Source organism: Notolepis coatsorum, assembly GCF_963971535.1.
Source record: "Notolepis coatsorum genome assembly, chromosome: 18".
Lineage (NCBI taxonomy): Eukaryota > Metazoa > Chordata > Actinopteri > Aulopiformes > Paralepididae > Notolepis > Notolepis coatsorum.
The window spans coordinates 99,743,989-99,767,344 of record NC_140182.1 but is presented as its reverse complement, the minus strand read 5'-3'; the positions used below and the strand labels follow the sequence as shown (position 1 = coordinate 99,767,344).

At 45.8% G+C, this 23,356-nt stretch overlaps 1 protein-coding gene across 1 annotated transcript in view; it reads right to left on the bottom strand.

Moving 5' to 3' along the window:
* The window catches only part of LOC311244879 (copine-8-like), a gene marked incomplete at its 3' end in the record, with an annotated part of 270,083 nt that overhangs the window by 26,436 nt on the left and 220,291 nt on the right, over positions 1-23,356 (bottom strand). Inside the window, exon 16 of the mRNA XM_084334565.1 lies at positions 17,910-18,037. Coding sequence (XP_084190691.1) covers positions 17,910-18,037 — 128 coding nt within the window. The remainder of the gene's footprint in view (positions 1-17,909; positions 18,038-23,356) is intronic.

Below are 23,356 nucleotides of genomic sequence, written 5' to 3'. Positions count from 1 at the left end.
CTATTTTATTGCACTGCACTATTTTACTTTGTATCAGTGAATCATAGACGCCTGGCCATAAGAGCATTCGGAGCATCTCTGCTCTCCCACTATTGAACTTGGGGGAGCAAAGGTATGATCTTGCTCCACCACTTTTTGATTATATGAAAAATATGATATATCCCCCCCCAATATATAAATCTAACCATAACTACGTTATGGTTAACTGCGTTTTATAGTGAAAAGAGCAGCTTTATTGGTCAAGATTGAAGGCTCTATATTGCAGGAAATTGCACGTACAGGTTCATTAAATTCAAAAATAATCTGTCCTGGAGGGGGTCGTGCCTGACCCACTCCAAACCACCCCTTGCCTGCCCCCAAAAAAAAGGGGGGGGGCCCATATGGGCTAAGCCCCGGATCTCCTACAATCCTAAATCCGCCCCTGAACAGGACAGAAACGTAACAGAGGTACAGACTAGAACGGCGCAAACGGAGGAATGGAACACAGAGATACACGAGGTGTTAACGTGTGTGATTCAAAAACAAGAACAGATGGAGACGGGGATATGGGGATTGAAAGAAGGAGTCGAAGGGGAATCGGTGACCCAATATGTGGAAAAGCTTATCAAGGAACAACTGGAGGAGACGGGACTGGAAAAATGGAGATACAGAGGGCCCACAGGGCATTGGCTCCGAGACCGAAACCGGACAGACCTCCGAGGGCGGTGATTATTAACTTTCTGAGATTTGAGATTAAGGAATTGATACTCAGAACCGCGTGGACCAAGAAGATAGAAATCGAGGGGAAAAGACTGTCGTTTGATCACGATTACTCGACAGCGGTAGCAATAACACGCAGGTCCTACGCGGGACTGAAGAGAATTCTGAAAGAAAACGGAATGAAATTCCAATCACCCATGACCTCGCTAAGGATTCACTGGAAGGAAGGGACGGTGACGTACGCGACGGCGTGGGAGGCGGCGGAGGAGATGAGGCGACGGGGGATGCAGATGGCGGAGGACGGAGAAGGAAGGGGACAGGAGGGCCAGACGCTGAGCCTGCAGCAGAGATTGGAGAAAGCACGCAGATGGACCAGAGTAGGAGATCGAAACCCGGGAGAGGAGGGAGGAGAGAGGAGAAGGCCGAGGTGAGACGTGACAGACCGAAGGCGGAGACGGACGAGGAGGCCAGAGACGGAGAAGGAGGGGAGAGGAGGCGGGAGGAGACGAACGGATGAGTACACGCACAAGAGATTGAAAAACTATCCAAATAGAGACAAAATATAGAAACTGAAATAACATATACATAAACACACATTCCCAGGTAGAGGCAGGATATAGGAACGAACATAACGTATACATGGACACATAATACACATGCAGATGGAGGAAATAAATGGAAATATAATTAGGTATGATGGACGGAACACAGAACACATTGAAACAAGTACATAGACACACGCTGCGAGTAACACAGTTGGAAGGGATTAAGGGGATAAATGGACATCACATAGAAAATAGAGGGGAGGAAAAGAAAGTAAAAAGGGGTACATAGAACACACCACACACGGGTTTGGGAGGAAGGAGGGACATTGGAACATATGAGCCACATTGAGAGGGACCTAGGAAATGGGGGTCTTTGATCAGAATGAAGGACAGAGCGCTTTTGACCAGGAGCTCGACAGCAATAAAAACAGTAAGAAGGCTGGACAAATATGACGAGCGGTTGGGGGTAAAGGTTTCAAACCCCCAAGCCGTCAGGAGGAGGCCTCTCACTAGGAGAGCAAGTACTCCTCACCCACCAGCAGGGGACAGGGGGGGACACAGGGACCCCCGAACGCCTTGGGAGCACTTTATGTAAAGTTTATGTTTTTTATTTATGTTAATCATTATATGTATTCGGTGAAGAGAGCGGAGGCTACAACCGGAGGGGGGAATGAATGTGACATGGGGGGGACTGACAGACGAAAGAAGAAGAAAGATGACAATGGTTAAAGGTATAAAAATGATGTCGTTAAACGTTAATGGAATGAATAATACGATAAAGAGGGGCAAAGTGATGTTGAAGTGTAAAAAAAGTGAGATGGAAGTGATTTTTTTGCAGGAGACACATTTGGTAGCACAGGAGCATGAGAAACTGAAGAGATTTGGATATGAAAATGCATACTATAGTTCCTTTAAACGGAACCTGAGGAGAGGAGTAATCACGTTAATCAAAAACACAGTCAAATTTGAATTGATCAAGGAAGTAAGAGACAAGGAGGGAAGGTTTGTTCTGGTGAAGGGAAAATGGAGGGTCAAATGATTACGTTAGTGAATGTTTATGCACCCCCAGAGAGTGAGAGGGATTTATATGAGACCATTTTTGATATGATAGTGATGGAACTAGAAGGGATATTGATATGCGCGGGAGATTTTAACATAGTACTGAATCACGACCTAGACACCACGAGTACTAGAAAAGGACGGGCACCAATCAGTAGATATATGAATATTCAGATGACGGAAATGGGAATTACAGATGTTTGGAGGGGGATGCACGCCATGGACAGGGAATACACACATTACTCACACCCGCACGTGACATATGCGAGAATAGACTACTTTTTGATGACGACGGGGGACAGTTACAGGGTACGGGAGAGCAGAATAGGAGTAGCGGACATATCGGATCACAGTGCCATATATCTGACAGTAGATCTAGAAGGGAGACGGAGGAACACGATCTGGAGACTAAATGTAGGAATATTAAATAACAAGGGGGTGGTGAGTCAGATCAAGGAGGAGATAGCCAGGTATAAGGAAGAAAATGACAACGGGGCGGTAGATCCGAACATTCTATGGGACACACTGAAGGTGGTGATAAGGGGGAAATTGATGGAGAAGACAGCAATGCTGAAGAAGGCCAGAACGGAGACATATCACAACCTGATAGGGAAGCTGAAGAAGCTAGAGGGGAGACACCAGATATCAAAAGAACAGGAAACGCTCGGAGAAATCAAAGAAGTAAAGGCCAGGATAAATAGGGAATTATTGACCGAAATAGAAAAGAAAGCGAGGTTCATGAAACAAACATACTATGAAGGGGGACCAAAAGCGACCAGACTGTTGGCTAGGAGAATTAGGACGCAACAGAAGTTGAACACGATACACACAATAAGGGATACAAAGACTAATGAAATATTGAGAGACCCAGCTGAAATAGAGAGGACATTTAGAGAATACTATGAGAAACTATACACACAGCCAAAAGCAGCGGGAGAAGAGGAAATAGAAGCATATCTGGAGAAGCTAGAGTTACCATCGATAGGGAAAGAACAGAATGAAGAATTAAATAAAATAATTACGGAACGAGAACTGGAAGAGGCAATTAGTAGGGCTAAAAACAACAAATCTCCGGGGAATTCTACAAGACATTTAGAACGGAATTAGCACCCATGTTAGGGGCGGCGTTCAGACACACGATGGAGGAGGGCAAAATGCCCCCCCCTCGTGGAAGGAAGCCATAATCACCACGATACCGAAGGAAGGGAAGGATAGAGAATTATGTAGTAGTTTCAGACCTGTGTCCATACTCAACGTGGATTACAAGATGTATACATCGATAATATCAAAGAGATTTGAGACGTTTATGCCAGACATTATAGATGAAGATCAAACTGGATTTATTAAAGGGAGACAGACACAGGACAACGTGAGAAAGACATTACACATAGTAGAGGAGATACAAAAACAAGGTGGTAGCGCGGTACTGATTAGCCTAGATGCAGAAAAAGCATTCGACAGTGTGAGCTGGACATTTTTATATAAAACATTGATGAGGTTCGGACTGAATGGGAGGGCGATGAAGATAATCAAGGCGCTATATCAAGAACCGACAGCGAGGGTTAAGGTCAATGGCAGCCTGACGGATAGAATCAGATTAGAGAGGGCTACCAGACAGGGATGTTGTCTCTCACCAACGCTCTTCGCCGTTTTCATAGAACCACTGGCACAACTGATCAGACAGACCGAGGACATTAAGGGAGTAAGGATAAAGGGAACGGAATATAAACTAGGCCTATTTGCGGACGACGTGATAGTATACATGAGGCAACCAGACAAGAGCTTCCCGGCACTGATGGATCTACTGAAGGAATATGGCCACTACTCAGGATACAAACTAAACGTGACAAAGACACAGACCTTAGCATGGAACTATACCCCAACGACGGAAATTAGGGAACAGTACGGGATAAGATGGGACATGGACAAGATTAAATACTTAGGGGTGAACATCACGAGAGGGGTGGGGATACTGTTTGAGGCGAACTATACACAGATAAATCAGAACATCAAGAGAGACTTAGAGAGATGGACAGTAATGCCCTTGGACTTCAATTCAAGAATAGAGGTCATTAAAATGAACATACTATCAAGGTTACTGTACCTATTCCAGTCACTACCGATACAAATACCACAGAATCAATTCAGGGAGTGGGACAGACTGATATCGAGGTTCATATGGGCGGGGAGAAGACCACGGGTCAGATATAAAACACTACAACTACCAAAGGAAGAGGGAGGGATGGCAGTACCCAGCCTACAAGATTATTACTATGCAGCACAACTGAGAGCAGTGACGTGCTGGTGTAACGACAGATATGAGGCAAGATGGAAAGACATTGAAAAAGAAGGGGAGGGATACAAGGTACAAGCTCTGGTGGGAGATAGGGAACTATTTAAAGAAAAAGAGGGACTATTAGATCCAATCACCAAATGCACCTTGACCATATGGAACAGAGTAGTAAAAACACACAAATTGGAGAAGCAGTCAGGGGTTCTGAGATGGGTAGCACATGACAAGAGATTCAAACCAGGGAGGTTAGACCATGGATTCAGAAGGTGGGAGAGGGGGGGGGGGGGGGGGGGGGGGCAACAGCGATATGCAAAATGATAGAGAAGGGGGAAATGCAGACACTACAAAAATTTAAGGAGAAATTTGGACTAGAAAACAGGGACCACTTCAGATATCTACAGGTTAGAGACTACTACAACAAAGAAATAAGGGGGGCCAAAGACGAAGAACAGAATGGAATAATCAAGATGATAGTATGGGCATACGAAGGGGGGCAAGGAAGAGTAATATCAGCAATATACCGGGCTATAATGAACAGCAAGGGACACACGACCGATTACCTAAGGGAGAAATGGGAGAGAGAACTAGAGATAGAAATAACAGGGAAGGAATGGGGGAACATATGCGAGGTGCAACATTCAACAACAGGATCGAGGATATGGAAAGAGTTTGGATGGAAAAACATAATCAGATTCTTTATAACCCCAGAGCTGAAGGGAAAATATGCACCAACACAAAGAGCATGCTGGAGGATGTGTGGGAAGGAGGGGGCAAATCACACGCACATATTCTGGGGATGTCAGAAGCTGAAGGGGTATTGGGAGGAGATAGGGGAGGCAATGATCAGAATATTAGGATACGGGTTACCACAAACAGGACTGGTGCTTTACTTAGGAGACCTGACACACGAGGGAATACAAGGGGGGGACAAATATTTAATAAAGATAATGTTGATAGCGGCCAGAAAAGCAATAACGAGACTGTGGTACAAGGAAGATCCACCAACAATAGCACAATGGGTAGGAATAGTAGAGGAGATACAGGATATGGAGAGGATAACACACATGCTGAGGCTACAGGAGGAGAAATTTGAGGAAAGATGGGGAAAGTGGGAGGATTATAAGGGGAACGAGAACGACATCACAGAGGAAGAAACAAATGCAACACAAGAGGGCGAAGGGTTCAAGGAGGGTCTCTGAGCCCATGGCACACACTTCACCTTAGTCAGTACTTTTTTATTTTTTTGAGGGTATTATGATTTTCTTTATGGTCTATGAAAAGAAATTGAAATGTAAATGGACAATGTAGGGACCGATGTTTACTTTTATTTATTATTTACGTCTTTTTTCACTTGATTTAGGGGTTATTTTCTTATAATTTTGTCTGTCAATTGTAATGTTGTAATGTTGTTGATGTTGATGTTTGTAAGTCAAAATAAAAATTGAAGTTTAAAAAAAAAAATCAACTAGGCTGCAGTAAAAAACTTAAAACCAGATTCTCAAACATAAACATAAAGACGGACAACACGCTCATCACAGACAAGCTGGATGTAGCCAATTACTTAAACATTTTCTTCACAAACATAGCCACAACACTGGTAAACAAACTACCCTCCCACTCAGGGCATTATGGGGTAGAACACATAGTAGCATACTACAAGAACCTAGGGGTCCACAAAGACGACTTCAAGCTGGAAATGGTAACAACAGATGAGGTACTCAAAAAACTGAGCGCCCTCCAACCGAACAAGGCCACAGGCCATGACAACATCCCCTCCAAATTCCTCAGAGACTCAGCAGCCGCCATCACGCCAGTCATCACACACATAATAAACCTCTCCATAAAACAGGGACACGTCCCCAAGGACTTCAAAATTGCGAGATTAACACCCCTGTACAAAAAGGGCAGTAAATTAGACCCAGGTTCTACCGCCCTGTTTCTATCCTTACTTCCATCTCGAAAGTCATGGAACATTTTTTATACGAACAGGTTGAAAAGTACCTCGCAAAAAAAAATCTAATCTACGAATTCCAATCTGGCTTCAGAACATCCCACTCCACTGACACATGCCTTCTCTATTTAAACTACCACATCAAACAAGAGGTGGACGCGGGCAAATACTGCGGCATGGTCATGCTGGACCTACAAAAGGCCTTCGACACTGTCAGTCACACCATTCTGTTTGACAAGCTAAAAGCAATTGGTTTTGATAGTCTATCAGTGAGATGGATGCAATCCTACCTGGAGGGGAGAGAACAGATGGTGGAGGTAAACGGTACCCTACCCCCCCCCCCCCCCCCCCCCTCACAGTGAGCTGTGGTGTTCCACAAGGAAGCATACTAGGTCCGCTACTGTTCCTAATTTATGCAAATGACATGTCGTCAGCTTGTGACTGCAACTTGTTCCTGTTTGCGGACGACTCAGCCCTGCTGGTCTCTGACAAGAACAAGTTACAGGTTGAAAAAACCCTCAGCTCGGAACTAGGCAAAATCTGCATATGGCTCGCTGATAACAAACTATCATTACACATGGGCAAAACAGAGTCCATTCTCTTCGGTTCAAATAACAAACTCAGCAAGACCGACGGCTTCTCAGTTACAGTGGGTGACAATATTGTCACAAGGAAAGAAGATATTACCTACCTGGGTTCCATCCTAGAGGCAAATCTTTCCTGTGACAAAATGGCATCCAATGTAATAAAAAAAGTCAACCAACGAACTCGATTCTTGTACCGGATCTCCTCACTGGTAAACAAGAATACCCTGAAGACTCTGGCAGGAGCACTCATTCAAGGGTACTACGACTATGCTTGCACCTCATGGTACCAAAGCACCTCAAAGGCGCTAAAAACAAAATTACAAACATCTCAAAACAAACTGGTCAGACTACTGCTTGACCTTACTCCTAGAACCCACCTCACCCCTGCCCACTTTGACAAACTAGGATGGCTTAGAGTAGACGACAGAGTACAGCAACTTGCAATGGGCCTGGTCTACAAGATACACTACACGACCAAGGTACCCATGTACATGTCAAAATACTTCCCAAAGGTCAGTGAATACCACGATCACAACACCAGAGGGAGCTCCACAAATCATGTTAAACCCAGATTCGGCTCAAACAAGGGACTAAACACATTTCGCAATTATGCCACATCAATGTGGAACGCCCTACCCAAAGCTGTAAAGGAATGTGAATCACTACCCACTTTCAAAAACACTCTCAAAGAACACCTACGGGAGACTGCAATTCGAAACTGGCCCCTGTAAATGTCCTAACCCAACCCAATGTACAGTAAATGACCAAGTATGGTTTTGTCAATATTCCAATGTAGTTTTGCTTGTACAGTTGTACAGTGTCCCACCCCACCCACCCAACCTCCTCCAATGTACAGTCCCCCCCCCCACCTACCCTCCAATGTACAGTTTCTACGTCGAATGTATATACTCTCTTTTCTGGACTCTTTTGGTATCACAAACAGTACTGTATTTGCAAATCTGATATGTCATAAATGTATAGATGTAGCAGTACTGTCTATCTGTATGTCATGTATGTCATATATGTTATGATGAATTGAAAATGGGGGACCCTGATGTAAACAAGACGAAAGTCTTTCTCTGGTCTGCATCCCCTTAACAATTGTATGTATTGAGCTGTACTGTACTGTACCCATTCTGCAATCTGTTAATAAAGTTTTCAATCAATCAATCAATTAGGACTGATGGAACACACCTGTGCACCACGTGATCACCCACATCCCACACACACACAGAGACACCCATAGCTTAAAGCCTGAGGAGAGACAGAGAGAGGTGGAGTGGAGGTGAGGAAGGAGCAGAGAGCAGAATGAGAGAGTGATATACGGAGTTTGTGAGGTGAGAGGTAGTTGAAAGGAGAGTAGAAAGCGAGGTGTTCGTGGTGGGCCCTATTCCCCGTACCTGGTTCAACTAAGTCGATCAAGAGTCCCATTATCCAGATTCAATTAACCCGATGTTTGAATCCGGGATTTTCCTGTTCCTCGAACGCTGATTCAGTCTCGTTCATTCGAACCAGACTTGAGACTCAGGATAATTGCGCGCGGCCGCCTCAGCTGAAAAGACAGCAGGTGTCGATCGCAGAAATCCTGATTTTCTAACGGCATTGATTGATTGATTGATTTAAAACTTTATTAACAGATTGCAGAATGGGTACAATGCAGTACGGCTCAATAGCCTCGCAGACAAGTTAAATGCATAATCTATAGGCTAATTTTAAGTCCCTCATTACCCCAATCAATCAGATTATATTTCTTTAAACGTGCTTGCTGGCAGTAGGCTTATGGAATGAATAATCAAATGAGATCTTGCTAGCGAAAATAATTAGTTCAACTCTTTCAGAATAAGGATAAAAACAAGCCCAAAGAGTATCTAATTGATAAGAATTAATAGATGCTTATGAGGATATCTGCACTGTATGCGCTCGGCTTAGGTAACATGTACTTTATATATAAATAAAATTTTCAAGGCGCGACCCCCGAAATAACAGAGAGGCTTGGAGCCGGCTATACAGTTTCACTATTAATCAGGTTTTAATCTGTTTCGGACATAATCCATATCCATTGAATTGATTAACCTTTGGTTTATACCAGTGACGCATGTTCATCATCAGATAACAGTGAATCTAACTTCATTAGACGGCCGACGTACGGCTCTCTTGTCCATTAATGGATATATAATGGATATTTTATTTATCTGGCACTGTGGTGTAATGGTTAGTCCTTATACCTCTCACGCGGACGACCCGCGTTCGAATCGCCCATTTTTCTAAAAAAAAAATCTTTTTGCGATGTAAATGCTTCAATTTGGTGCACTTTGAGAGCTATATAAAGAAAGAATTAACGTGGCGAGTTGCGCTCCTGCTAGGGCTGCGCAGAGCTCTAGACGCGGGATAGATTGTTGCTTGCGGGGGGCTATTCTTGAGCGAGCCAGGATGAAGGCAGTATGTATTTCTCCTCCCTCCTCTCGGGCACGCAAGTAGGCCACCGAACCGTAGGCTACTTCGGAGGCGTCGCTGAAGACGTGCAGGTCCATCTGGCACGTCTCCGGCCTCACTGTGGGTGGGAAGTAGCTGCGGCGTATGTTGACACCTGGGAGTGAGCTGAGTTCTGTCTCCCACTCTCTCCATGTGGAGGCAAGGTGTTCGGGTATGGGGTCGTCCCAGCCCTGGTCCTTGTCCCATAACGCTCTTACAATCATCTTTGCCCTGGTGGTGTAAGGTAGAATACATCCCAACGGGTCATATTGTCTGGCGAGTGTTCTGTATACACTCCGTCTTGTGGTCGGTAGTGCAGTCGACCTTCCCTGCTCCTTGGTCAGGGGTGTGTGTTTATAATGGAGCGAGTCTGTTTTGAAGCGTCAGACTAGTCCTAATGTCATTTCTTGGGCTTCTCCTGGGATGGTCGCCATCCAGGTCTCGCTGCTTGCTGCCTTGTAGGCTGCGCAATACTTGAGGGTCGCTGCTGGCCCACTGCCGGAGATCAAAGCCGCCTTTGATCAGGGAGGCGCAGAGCTTGAGTAGGAGGGCCTCGGCTTCTTCTGGCGTCGAGACGCTTTGCAGACAGTTGTCCACGTAGAAACTATTTCCTACACTTTGTCGGACCTCTTCATCAGCTGCTGGGTCCTCTGCGACGTGTTTTTGCAGTGCAAACGTAGCACAGCATGGGCTGCATGTGGTTCCGAAAGGGAGGACTTCCCATTGATAGATGGATGGTTGCTCGTCCCCGATCCTCTCTTTCCATAAGAACCGCAGCAGGGGCTTGTCCTCCTCCACTAGTCGCACCTGCAGGAACATCCCTTTGATGTCGCCGCTGATGGCCACCTTGTCTTGGCGGAAACGTAGTAACACGCCTAGTAGAGAGGGGCCGAGTGTTGGGCCGGGCAAGAGCTCTTTATTCAGATTTTGTGATCCGATCTGGTAGCTGCAGTTGAACACAATACGATCCTTGCCGTTGTGGTGGACTTTGTGGTGCGGCACGTACCATGATTCGGTCGTCTGATCGGCCTCTTTAATGTCAATTTTCTTTATGTGTCCCGCTGTGATTAGCTTGTCAATCTCAGCGCGGTACACAGTCGCTTGAGCGGGGTCTCTGGCTAGGCGCCGCTCTGTGTTCAATAGATACCGCTCCGTCGCTTCTTTTGGGGCGTGGAAGGTAGGCATACCCTCTCGCCTCAGGAGTGGAGTTGCGTATCTCATCACTCCGTTGACTTTGACTCTCTTTGTCCCCCGCTCGAGGAGGGCTATAGCGTAAATGTCTTCCTTGGAACGAATGTCTTTCTTTTCGTTCTTAAAGGGCATTGTCTCTAGTGTCCATAGCCTCTCGACATGCTGTAGGAGGGTGGTGTCTTCTTCTGTCACTCTGGAGTGGAGGCAGCTAGTGGCTGCTGTTCGGTTAGGAGACCTAGAGAGGGGGCCTTGTAGTGTCCATCCTAGGCGGGTCTCGACTGCTGCAGGACAGCCTCTGGGCCCTGTGTGGACCCGGTCCATCGGGACGATGAGGTGTGCATGGTCGGAGCCTATCAGCAGGGTCGGGGTGGCACCGTCTATGAGCGGTATAGGTAGTTGACGCAGGTGCACATATTTATCCATCAGCTTGGTGATGGGGTAGGTGTACTGCGACAGGCCTATGTCTTGGCTGGTGAAAGCGTTAGTGATCCTATACCGTCTCTCTGGCTGCCCGCTTGCTGCGATAGTGAAGGAGACATTCTCGCCCTTTATCGTCTTTAGGTCTCTTCTTATTGTCCGAATCGTCATCGTTTCTTCGCTCCCCCGCAGCCCCAGCTGGGCCGCAGCAGACGCGAGGAGAAGGGTCTTCTCTGACCCGTCGTCAAGGACGGCGTAGGTGTCCATGACCTTGTCTTCGTAACTCAATGTTACGCGGACCACCTTCAAGAGCACCCGGGCGCCCCCGCTGCTGGCGGGGTCAATGTACATAACACTTGCCTTTGTGCTGCTTGAGGGTGCAGGCTTTCTTCTGTTACTGTCATGTAGGACGTCCAAGTGGGCTCCGTCACACCGACTACACCTCTTCTTTAAGCGGCAATCGGCTGCCATGTGACTGCGCGCACATCGGTAACAGCGTCGGTTGGACTTTATCCATTGACTCACCTCGTCGGCGGTCATCTTCTTGAACGTGTCACAGTGTGACAGCCAGTGTTCCTTTTCGCAGTACGGGCACACCATCTTCCACTTCTCTTTCATCGAGGGGGTACTGTGGTTCTTGTTGCTCGGTACTGATTCTGCTTGGTGCATGACGGTCACCAGTCTGCGGCCATCGTTTGCTCTCCTAGGTCCTTCTCTGGAGCTTGGTGTGCTCCGCACAAACGTATCCAACCGTAGGCTGTTGACTTCTCTCGCCAGGAAGTCGGCTAGGTCTAGGAGGGATGGCTTGGGACCGTTAGGATCACGGTGGTCTCTTTGCCGCCTGAAGCGCTCTTGTCGGGCGGGCGGAAGCTTCTCTAAAATCCTCTCAACATTAGAGTTTGCGTGCAGTTCGTACATACCCTTTTCCTTTTGCGCCCCCAGCATCTCTACCAGGGATTGTACCTTGATAGACAGGTCATCTAGTGAACGATTGTCTGTGGCTGGGGGTAGACGGTCAATATTCCTTATCTCTTGTATTACGTAGTCCCATATGCGTCCATATCTTTGGTCGAGTGCTGCTAGAGCCGCGGTGTATGGGGTAGTAGAGGTGGAATATGCCAGCGCTATATTGTGCGCTCGGGGCACCTTGAGGTGCTTGAGTAGGATAGCATATTTGTACGGTTCATCAGCTACATCGGACATCATTGTCTCTAAGCACATTCGTAGCTCTGTGTACTGTGCTCTGTTCTCGTGTGTGAAGTCCGGGAACGTCGGTGTGCCAAGGTACGATGCCATGGATGGCTGGCACATCGGTGAGCGTTGGAGGAGAGGCCTCCTAGGCGAGTCTCCTCTTACGTGTCGTGGTGGGCTGGTACCTGCTGGGTACCAAGGCCCGCGTACCCAGGTGCTGTTCCTCGGGGCTGGTCGTGCGTCAAGCTCACCCGTGAATTGAGTCTGGGGTCTGTAGCGCAGAGCCGCGGGGGTAAAGTCTGGGCTGTACTGGACCTCCTGGTCCTGTGGAGTACTGTAATGCTGTTGGGCTTGACTCTCCTCCTCTCCCTCTTCTTCTTCCTCTGGCAGGTCATCTAGATCCTGTAGTCGTCTATTTAGCCTCTCCGCTGTATAGGCCGGTCCTTCCCTGTTGCTGGGTCTCGCTTGGACCGGTCGGGGAAGGGGTTCGGAGAGGGGTATAGGCTCTCTCTGGTCGCCGGGCTCAGGGTCGCTTGATCGGGTAGGGGAGGGTGCCCTTGACCCTTGTCTTGACGAGGCCCTGGAGCCCCGTGCGGAGGGAGGGGGGGTTACCCTGGTAATCAGCTGCTCCATTATCTGCGCTTGTAATCGGTCGCGCTCGGCTTCGCGCTTGGTGAGAGCGAGGTCGCGCTCTGCTTCTCTTTGGGCACCGGCAGCGGCGCGCTGGGCTTCGGCGGCGGCGTGCTGGGCTTCGGCGCGGTCTCTTCCCATATTCTCTTCCGTCTGGAGGCGTCTAATCTCTAGGCGTATGCGGTCTTCGTCACTCCGTTGCTGCGCTTGAAGGCGTTCTCTTTCCATGGAAGAATGTTCGCGCTCGCTAAGCGTCTGTGCTTGGAGTCGATCGCGCTCGGTTGAGGCTGCCAGGCTGGCGATAAAGGCCTGCGCCAGCATCTTGTCCGCCTCGCTGGGGGAAGACGCTGGTTGAGGTGATCTGCTCCTGGTAGTACTCGTTGGAGATCCGTTCTCCTGTCGCGTATCGAGGAGATCCATCTCCGGGGTGCGCGTCCCTTCTTGTGGTGGGTCGGGTTCCATCCCTGGAGGGCTTTCTTTATCCTGGAGCTCTCCAGGGACTACTTCTTCGGTCTTGGCGGGGGGTAAAGTCATGTCAGGTCCCTCCTGGTCCCCACCGTGAGCTTGGTCAGTTACATTAGAACCCACTAGGGTCTCTACTGGCGGGGTAGCCTGGTCGGTAGGGTCGGACATAATTTTACTATCTACTTTTTCCGCGTTTAACATCTGTAGAAAGCTAGGTAGTATACTGGCAACATAATCCTCTAAGTACTGAGGTGTCTGCCGTCTACGCTGCGGGCGATCTATTTTAGGAGAACCGTTTGTGGAGTGTTCATCATTGGCCATGTCAATATTAATACCACTATATTAATATTACGCTAGTTACCATCCGGCTCGAAGGACCAATTGTAACTGAGGGGTACAATTCCCTGACTGTATTAATAAGTATGGTATCATTAAACCACTACTGTCTTATGTACATTACTACTGGCCATACAGTACACAGGTATCTTTAGATGAACACTTCCCACAATGACTCGGTTCCACACAAAACTGGGTTTAAGTATTTATTAGCAGCAATGATAGTACATAATTGTAAAGTGTCACAGCCAACTAAGTGACACTGGGTGGTATGACATCCTGATCTTATATATGATTATGGGGAATGTCTGTAGATTCTTCCTGGACAATGGAATAGAAACACGTTATGTGTAAACACATTTTAAGTGCCACAAGTCAACGAGTGACACTTTGTATAAAATTCTTATGTTTATTATATATGATTGGAGCTATGTATATGGCCTGTATACTCTTTATACACTTATAAAACTATGTTACAGTTAATGTGCAGTCGGAGTGAAGAGCAGGCCTGAGCTGAGAGCAAGTCGGCACAGTCTAACCCTGTCCTGTCTGCATAGAATAAAACCAGTATGTGCATATATATGTGTACACTGTATACTATATATATATGTACTGTATTATACATGTATGTGCATCTGTATATATCAGTATGTGTTGGGCTATGTACTATGTACTCATGCTGGAGATGTGAGTTGCTTTCACTTCAATACTGCTTGGTCTGTACAGATGCATCTGTCTCCCTCCCTCCATGAGCCTGCAGTAGGGAGTTGACCATAACTATGCGACCTTGACAGACAGGGCCTCTTCCCGGAGCTCTCCGGCCGGCAGACGCATTAAACTGGTTAACCCTTTGTGGGGTCTGAGTGAGATGGGGAGTGAGGGGACTTTCCACAGCAGAGAACAAAGGGAGTCTGTTCCAGCGAAAATGTTACAATTACTTTTCGAGTTACGGCCCAGTAGAGGTAATGACTAAAATGGGAGGAGAGCTAGAACCCTACGTATTGTGCGTTGACTGGCTAGTAAAATTGCATCACTGTATCTGAACCAATGACAAAGAGATGTTGAATTCCCTTATAAAGGCTAACTCACTCCCTCTCAGTCAGATTTTGAAGTTTTTACCAGTGTGTGACTTGGAAGACAAGATGCAGATTTTAGACTTTTTTGTGAGAGGAAGATGCTGCTGCCAGACACGGGGCACAAGCCGTGCAATGATGAGATGTTCTGTTTTCTGCTTATTTTAAACTGAATTGGAAATTTTCCACCTCAGTCTCTTCTTGTAACTAGCTTTTTCTAATTAAAATTACCTCTTTATAAATATCCTTTGTATCCTTTCTTCTGACCAGACGACCGGGTAAGCATGAAATGTGTTTTGCCTTGTAACTTCACCCCATGCATTTTTGATTAATGATGTAAAAACTTTAGAAGTGGGGCTTTATCCATACGGAGGCCTAAAGAGAAATATGTCAACCACGCGGTCCAGTAATGTGCCTGATTTATGATGTAAAAAACCTCCTGAGTAAGGCTTTAGCCAGACGGAGTAAAAGGAGACATATGTAAGCTGAAACTTGTGTACTTATAAAAATGAAACTGAACCTTTAAATGTAATCTTCTACTGTTAAAAAATAAAAACAATCTTCTTTTGGAAACAACGTTTGCTTCTATTTTTCCTAAAAAGACGGGTAAGCATGGAGATGTATTTTTGCATTGTAACTTTACCAGTAATAATAATAATAATAATAATAATAATAATAATAATGTGCCTGAATGTGCCTGTAATGTGCCTGATTTATGATGTAAAAAAGAACATCATGAGTGTGGTTTTCCCCAGACGGAGTAGGAGGAGAAATAGGATTATTGCATTAAGGAGAAAGGTGGGTTCGGCAAGCCTGGTTTTATCAAGTAATTCCATACAGTAAACTCTACGGCAAACCGAGTAGATTAAAGCAAAATAAAGAAAAGTAAATATACCCCGCAACTCCAATCAACTGTATTACTGGAGGGGACGGGGGGTGCCTGTGTGTGAGCCGAGGTCTGCGGAGTTTAAGCCCTGAACGTTATAGACAAATTGAGTCCTAGACGTCCCACACTTCGCAGGACGCTGCTTGAAGCTGGGATTCGGACCAATGAGTTATGGGATAATCAATCTGACCTCGGTTTACGACCGGTGCTTAACAATAATATACTTTACTTTGGATGCGCTTATAAGGCAAAGGAATGTGCGTAGGCAAATCAATAACGTATGTCCATTCTCATATTACGCAGGAGATAATAATACAACCTGAATCTTAGGAATTATATCTATGGTACTCTAGTAAGATAGCGGGAGATACTGGTAGGGTCCCTCCGGTTGTAAGCCAGCAAGGGGAGAGGATTTGTCGGTAGTAGAGTCTGGGTCAACGATGATAAAGAGACTCCAAGTACAGGAGACGGTGCAATAATCTCTTGATCCGCAGACCAATACAGCTGTTCTCCGTAGCATGCAGCTCCGCATGGAAGAAAGCTAGCCAGCCTCAGGCTTCTAAGAGGCGGGCTCGACGTTGCTCCTCACAGGGTAAATCCCACACAATTGTGGGTGTAGGCGATTCTCCGCTCCATCAATTACAGGACCAAAAGCAAATATAATCCAGCCGAAAAGGGCTATGCAGTCGTCGGTAGGTTATCCAGTGTACATGATCCACACGGTCCTCGTCTAGGGCTCCTCGGGTGAAAGCGCCAGGGTAAGCAGCCCAGCCTGGATAAGCACACTAGCTGGTACGAGGAAACGTTGGTGATGCTGGTCACTGTAGAACGGTAGCCGCACGATACACTATACATAAATAGACTATTACTGAATTAATAGAATAGGTCGAACTCGACGGTACAGCGTTAAACTCTGATACTTCAGTTATTAATTCGCACGCGGTCTCAATGCTCTATTTGGGGCCAAACAGGCCATACTTCACCGCACGTTGTATCGTGGGTGGGGCTTCAACTTATTGGGTAACTCTACTTCTGTATTCACCTTCGCCGTATTTATACGTTAGGTGAACAAACTAGTACCAGCTTTATTCCTGTCTCATATCCTTGCGCAGAACCGTTCATGTCCAGGCAAGTCTTTGGCGGTGACTTTGAACCAGACCTTGGGGGTATGGCAATGGCGCCTAATGGACCGCTGTCCAATAGGAGAACGAAATATTATGGTCTGTACTAGGTTAAAGGGATATTCCGTGTATATGTACAAGGAATACACAAGGGATATCAAACGATATACAAATATTATGCAATATATATCAATCAATAAATATATATATTTGGTTTAATCTGATCCTTCGTAACACACACATTTCTACAATATAACAATAATAAATATGAATAACTATCTATATAGTATAAAATGAACATAGGCATAAAATCAGCACACAGATTGACAGAATAAAAAACAATGCATAAATTGTAAGACAATAAAAGTAGTGCAATGTGTAACGTGCAGACTTAATAATGGCATAAAATAAGTACAAAAGTACAATGTCGCTCTAGGCAGAACCACATTGGAGTAGCTAAGGCGAAACCTGGGAGAGGAAGAAGGAGAGAGAAGTAAGTGAAGAGGAGAGATGGAGAGAAGAGGAGAAGATTGTTGTCTGTGTGACCCAATGTTGTGTGTGGAAGGAGATCCCTGCTGTGTGCCCGACCCTTCAACTGTCTGAGAACCCGCTTTGGTATCGACCCCTGCTTGCCCAACGTCTCTTCTCTCGGATCAGCCCCCGCCTGTATGAGAACAGATCCCTGTGTACCAACCCCCGCTATCAGACAACAATGATTCTCTTGGATTACGGACTGGTTGACATTCACATTAACCTCTTCCTCCCTCCTAAACAGCAATAAAACATCTGTTAAACTTGCTTCTACCTTGTGCCGTGTGTATTTTATTCATTCCAATCTGGTGACAGCTCAATACATCCAGAGTGTTTCCATGTCAGTAATGGCGGGGAAACCTACTTGGCCACATGGTGGATAACAAGGAAGAAGTGTGTTCCATAGAGCCGGACAGATTTGAGGCTCTGATAGTAAGTCATGTCAGCAATGGCGTGACCTACCTGGCCACATGGTTGATAACAGGGGAGAAGTGGGTTGGTCCGTAGAGCCGGACAGATTTGAGGCTCTGATAGTAGGCTTCCATCACCCCATCAATCCCACTGCAGTACGGGTTCAGGGGGTTTCCGTTCTGTAACACAAACAGCAAAAACACACCATTTGTGACCAAACCTGGGTCATTCCGCAGGTCATTCCGCAGGGCGTATTTCTTGGCAATGCACCAAAAAAAGCTTGTAATTCCTTAACACTTTCTGCGCCAATCACGAGTATACTCGTTATTGCCCGCCAGCGGTTAAGTGCCAATAACGAGTATACTAAAGTATTCAAAACGTATGCCGTTGCTGACGATCCGAGTATCCCAAACACCCCCCCCCCCCTTTGATGCCTTCATGATGAAACATAATGCCTATTATATACCTTTGATTTGGAAATAATATCGTGTACAGGTGAGAAACGCGAACGACTTTCGCAAAATGCACATCGCGCTCCATAACTCAGCTTCCAGGAATTAGCCCGGATCGCTCTGAAACTATACAATATTCACCACGGGATAACACGCAAACGTGTACATGAAAAATGTTAAAAAAATTACATGTTGGACGAGAGATAGTGACTGTCAAATGAGCCATAGTATTGTCTCCATAGCTATAATATAGAATATACTGTAGATATAGCTCTGCAAACATTGTGACGCAGGGTGAAAATGCCTATCTTTTAGCGTGGCCCATTGACTACAGGGATGAGGGTAATCGCTGGCGCTGAATGAGTTAAGGGGTAAAAAGATTTGATAATCGCAGATTTGTGTTCCTTGGAATGTTTGTTTCTATCTATCATCTTATTTTCAAAACTGAAATATGTGAAAAATATGTCAATAATATCTAAACTATTTGATCAGACAGGTACGTTTGAAGCTGTTGGGGGAAATGTCTTTCCTTTCTTCTGTAAATGAAAAGTGTATTTTCTTATTTCAACACTGCACATTCAATATGATCTCCTTGATTGAGTAAAGCACTATGCAAATGGGTCCATTTCAAGCTCCAGTTCCTTCTCTAAAACTTTAACTTTGTGTTGAGAATGTATGAAACCATTGCCAGAATATGTTTTCTCAGAACACTGAACCATAATGTTTAATAAAGCCATGGCTTCAGAAATATTTGCTCAATGTCCACAAGTGATACCTCATTCTGAGGCTCTTATCCTGTACTTTCATACAACATGAAAATTGTTTAGATATACTGTACCCCTAAGTATACAGTATATACTGTGTCACATTGGTCTGTATACTGTATACTGTTTCCCATGCATTTACATCAGACAGGCCCCATTGCAAATTTGGCTCACTCTACCATAACATTTTGAGATTTACACATTGTTGGAAAGAGGAGTGTAATAGATTTCTGACTAAATCTTTACTCTACTTTTAATATTGAGCCGGAAAAAATCCCCTTAACACAGGTTAAAGGTGAACAACACCCAAATGAAGAATACCAATATTTAATTTCCATAGCCTAGGAAAGTTCAATCAATATTTGTGAACATGAGTTAAGCTTCACTCTCCCAAAGCTAGAGACCAGAGAAGTAAGACTCAAGCTTGTGATGTCATCATGTATAAAGTCTGGAGCTGTTCCATGGACAATGAATGGGAGAGACACATTTATTTTATACCCAAATTAGATTAATTACACAGTAGTGTCTAAACAGAACATCTACCCATAATACTCAGAACATTCCCCTGGATGCTCTCAGTGTCATCTTTACCATCTTTCATAATGCATTGTCTATGGAGCAGCTCCTGAAGTTATCACTAACTTGAGTTTTAGAACTCTATCGTTTTTGGATTTTGGGAGAGAGCTGTTCAGGTTCACCAATCTTTTTGGTGAATAACATAGTAGTCCTCTTTAACATACTGGAATAAGTGTTGTATTTATGTATCAATAAGACATGCAAATTATGAAAACCACAACACAGTTTTGATCAAATACGTCAAAAACTCCCAAAAGTCAAATGATACAATTTTCACACAAAACCCAGAACTTTACGTGACTTGCGATTGAAAGCCAGAGCTCTTCTTGTGCTGCGTGCACTTGTGTTGCATGTCTTTACAGCTGCTTGACTCTGTATCTGTGCCCACATGCCAACACAACCGCAAATAACTCCTGACCTGTGGGAAATACTGCGGCACGCGCCTTGAGGATAGAGTTGTGCTCCATATTCATACTCACAGTCACCCTGTGAGATTGCCAATTGACCATAATTTGCATGACATGAGAGCAAAATGGCCGGCGTGAGAATATGGTCAATTGCAGATGCTGTCTCCTCTCCATCTCCCTCTCAGCGCACTACAGTGAGAATGGACTGCTGTCTCTCTCAGAGCTAACAAATATAGTCTATTATTTTATGTTATTATATTATGTAGCCTAATATATATGGCTAGAGCAGCACACGCAAGTATGGGCTATTGTTCAAATGAAAATGTGAAGATTTTCATATGACGATTTTCTCCTGTGGATTTTGGTTTGAGAGCAGCACACGAGAGTCAGAGCTATTGCTCAAATCACATTAAAAACAAAACATGATTTCTCCTGTGGATTGGTACATCCGTATGTCAGATCTAGCATTGTTAATTGTAGTTCAACTTGTTTGTGTGATTATCATAACTTTCAAACCGCAAGACAGACATGAGCTGGAGGAGGTGAGTTAAAGAGAGAAAGTTAAAGAGAGGTGAAGTGAGTTAAAGAGAGAAAGAGAGAGAGAGAGAGAGAGAGAGAGAGAGAGAGAGAGAGAGAGAGTGAGAGAGAGAGAGAGAGAGAGAGAGAGAGAGAGAGAGAGAGAGAGAGAGAGTGGTTAAGAGATATTCACTGCAACAACTTTAGAGCGACCAGTGGAATGAAACTCAGTGCTGTCAATTCCAAAATGGTCAACCCTAATCACAGTAGACTACGTCTATATGCTTCTATGGCATTATAAATGATCCCTGTAGAATAAAGCAGGAAGCCGGACCAGCACTCTCAGGTTTCACATTTTAATTGCAGCCGGATACATACATGTTTCAGAACCAATGTGTTCCTTCTTCAGTGTTGATGGCTAGCCATTGAAACCTGAGAGTGCTGGTCCGGTTTCCTGCTTTATTCTACATTTATCTTCGGGATTGCAGCACCCAGTGTCAACTATTGTGAGCGCGGTCTAACTTGACTTTTATTATAAATGATCCCTACATCCCGGTGTCCTATATATATAGCTAGCTTGCTTGACTCGCTGAGGAGCTAGGGGATTGTTTGCTAGGAATTGTGGGATTTGGTGAGGTTGGTGCTGTCGCCTCTGAGCGACATCAAATTAATGGATCGTAATTGATATGTAATTCGATGGCCTCGTTTTTATATAGGTCATCATAATACATAATACTGGTTTAAATAAACAATTTGACAATATTTCCCATCTTTGCTGTGCAAGCATTTTGTGCTATAAAGGAATTAAAGACCAGTCCCATATGCCTGTCCCAAATATAGGCCAGTTGTGTTCAATGATTGAAGCAAATAAAAGCCTGGGCTATTAATTGAGGTTTCACGGTATGAAGCCTCTCTCAAGCCACAGGCATCCCTGGAGAGGCTGTTATCTAATGCTGATCCGCTGTAATGCAGCAAGTGACTGCGGCACAACATCTGCATGGAGGAGTGGACTGACTGGCCATGGAAACGTCTGAAGGGGTGTTTTCACTGAAAGCATTAAGGTCCGACAGCACGTTCTATTCACTGTCTATGCAGAGTGAGAGAAGCAGCCTCCCAGTGCATGATGGAAACGGCATGGTGAGTTGGACTGGGGAAGGGGGGTGGGGGTTTTCGCCAGTCAGCATTATTTAGCGGAGAGTGGACTTCAACTTTGTGCAAATTACTTCAACTTCGTCCATCCAAACTATCATACTAGCTGTTGCAGATCAAATACTGTATGAATTAAGATTCAGCAATTTCATTGCCTATTTCTTTGCCTAAAATGTTTTCAGAAACGTACAACATAGTCAACCGCTTAGGTGGAAAAAGAGAAAGATTACGAGCAAGCCGCCATGTTTTTCCTGAAAAACAGAGACACACAAGTCAAGGACCGCCCATTGTCAACACCCGGCGTTGAGTTTGAGCCGACCCAGCATTCCCAAGCATCCTGGCTGGAATAGCTGAAAACTTACAGTAAGGTGAAGAGCAGTGTGACCAGAACTAGGACTCTGGGGAGCGTGGCGTGGAAGGAAGGGACAGAGGGTCACAGGCAGGAGGAATGAGTGAGAGTGGCGTGGAAGGAAAGGACAGAGTGTCACAAGCAGGAGGAACGAGGGAGAGTGGCGTGGAAGGAAAGGACAGAGTGTCACAAGCAGGAGGAACGAGGGAGACTGGTGTGGAAGGAAAGGACAGAGTGTCACAAGCAGGAGGAATGAGGGAGACTGGTGTGGAAGGAAAGGACAGAGTGTCACAAGCAGGAGGAATGAGTGAGAGTGGCGTGGAAGGAAAGGACAGAGTGTCACAAGCAGGAGGAATGAGTGAGAGTGGCGTGGAAGGAAAGGACAGAGTGTCACAAGCAGGAGGAACGAGGGAGAGTGGCGTGGAAGGAAAGGACATAGTGTCATAAGCAGGAGGAACGAGGGAGAGTGGCGTGGAAGGAAAGGACATAGTGTCACAAGCAGGAGGAACGAGGGAGACTGGTGTGGAAGGAAAGGACAGAGTGTCACAAGCAGGAGGAATGAGTGAGAGTGGCGTGGAAGGAAAGGACAGAGTGTCACAAGCAGGAGGAATGAGGGAGACTGGTGTGGAAGGAAAGGACAGAGGGTCACAGGCAGGAGGAATGAGTGAGAGTGGCGTGGAAGGAAAGGACAGAGTGTCACAAGCAGGAGGAATGAGGGAGAGTGGTGTGGAAGGAAAGGACAGAGTGTCACAAGCAGGAGGAATGAGGGAGAGTGGCGTGGAAGAAAAGGACAGAGGGTCGCTCTCTGATGCCCAGCTCTTCCTCTCTGTTTCGCCCTGCCTCTAACCCGTCGTCTGAGAGCTTACCATCTCTCCCATGTTACACTGTGGTTCAGCAGAGCCACATCGAAATAACTCTGAGGAATGAAACCATCCACCTGCACCCTGGATCCCATTCCAACTGCCCTGCTCACGTCATACATCCCCAGCATCAGTCCAATCATCACCCAGGCTGTTAACCTCTCCCTTCAAACTGGCCATATCCCATCTGGCCTCAAAGTTGCCATCATCCGCCCCCTCCTCAAGAAGCCCACCCTGGACCTGGAAGTTCTTGCCAACTACAGGCCAATTTCAAACATTGCCTTCTTGGCCAAGGTATTGGAAAAGGTAGTTGCCTCCCAGCTTCAGGACCACCTCAAATATAACACCCGGTTCGAAAAGTTCCAGTCAGGCTTTCGCTCATCCCATAGCACGGAAACAGCTCTGCTCAGGGTGACAAATGACCT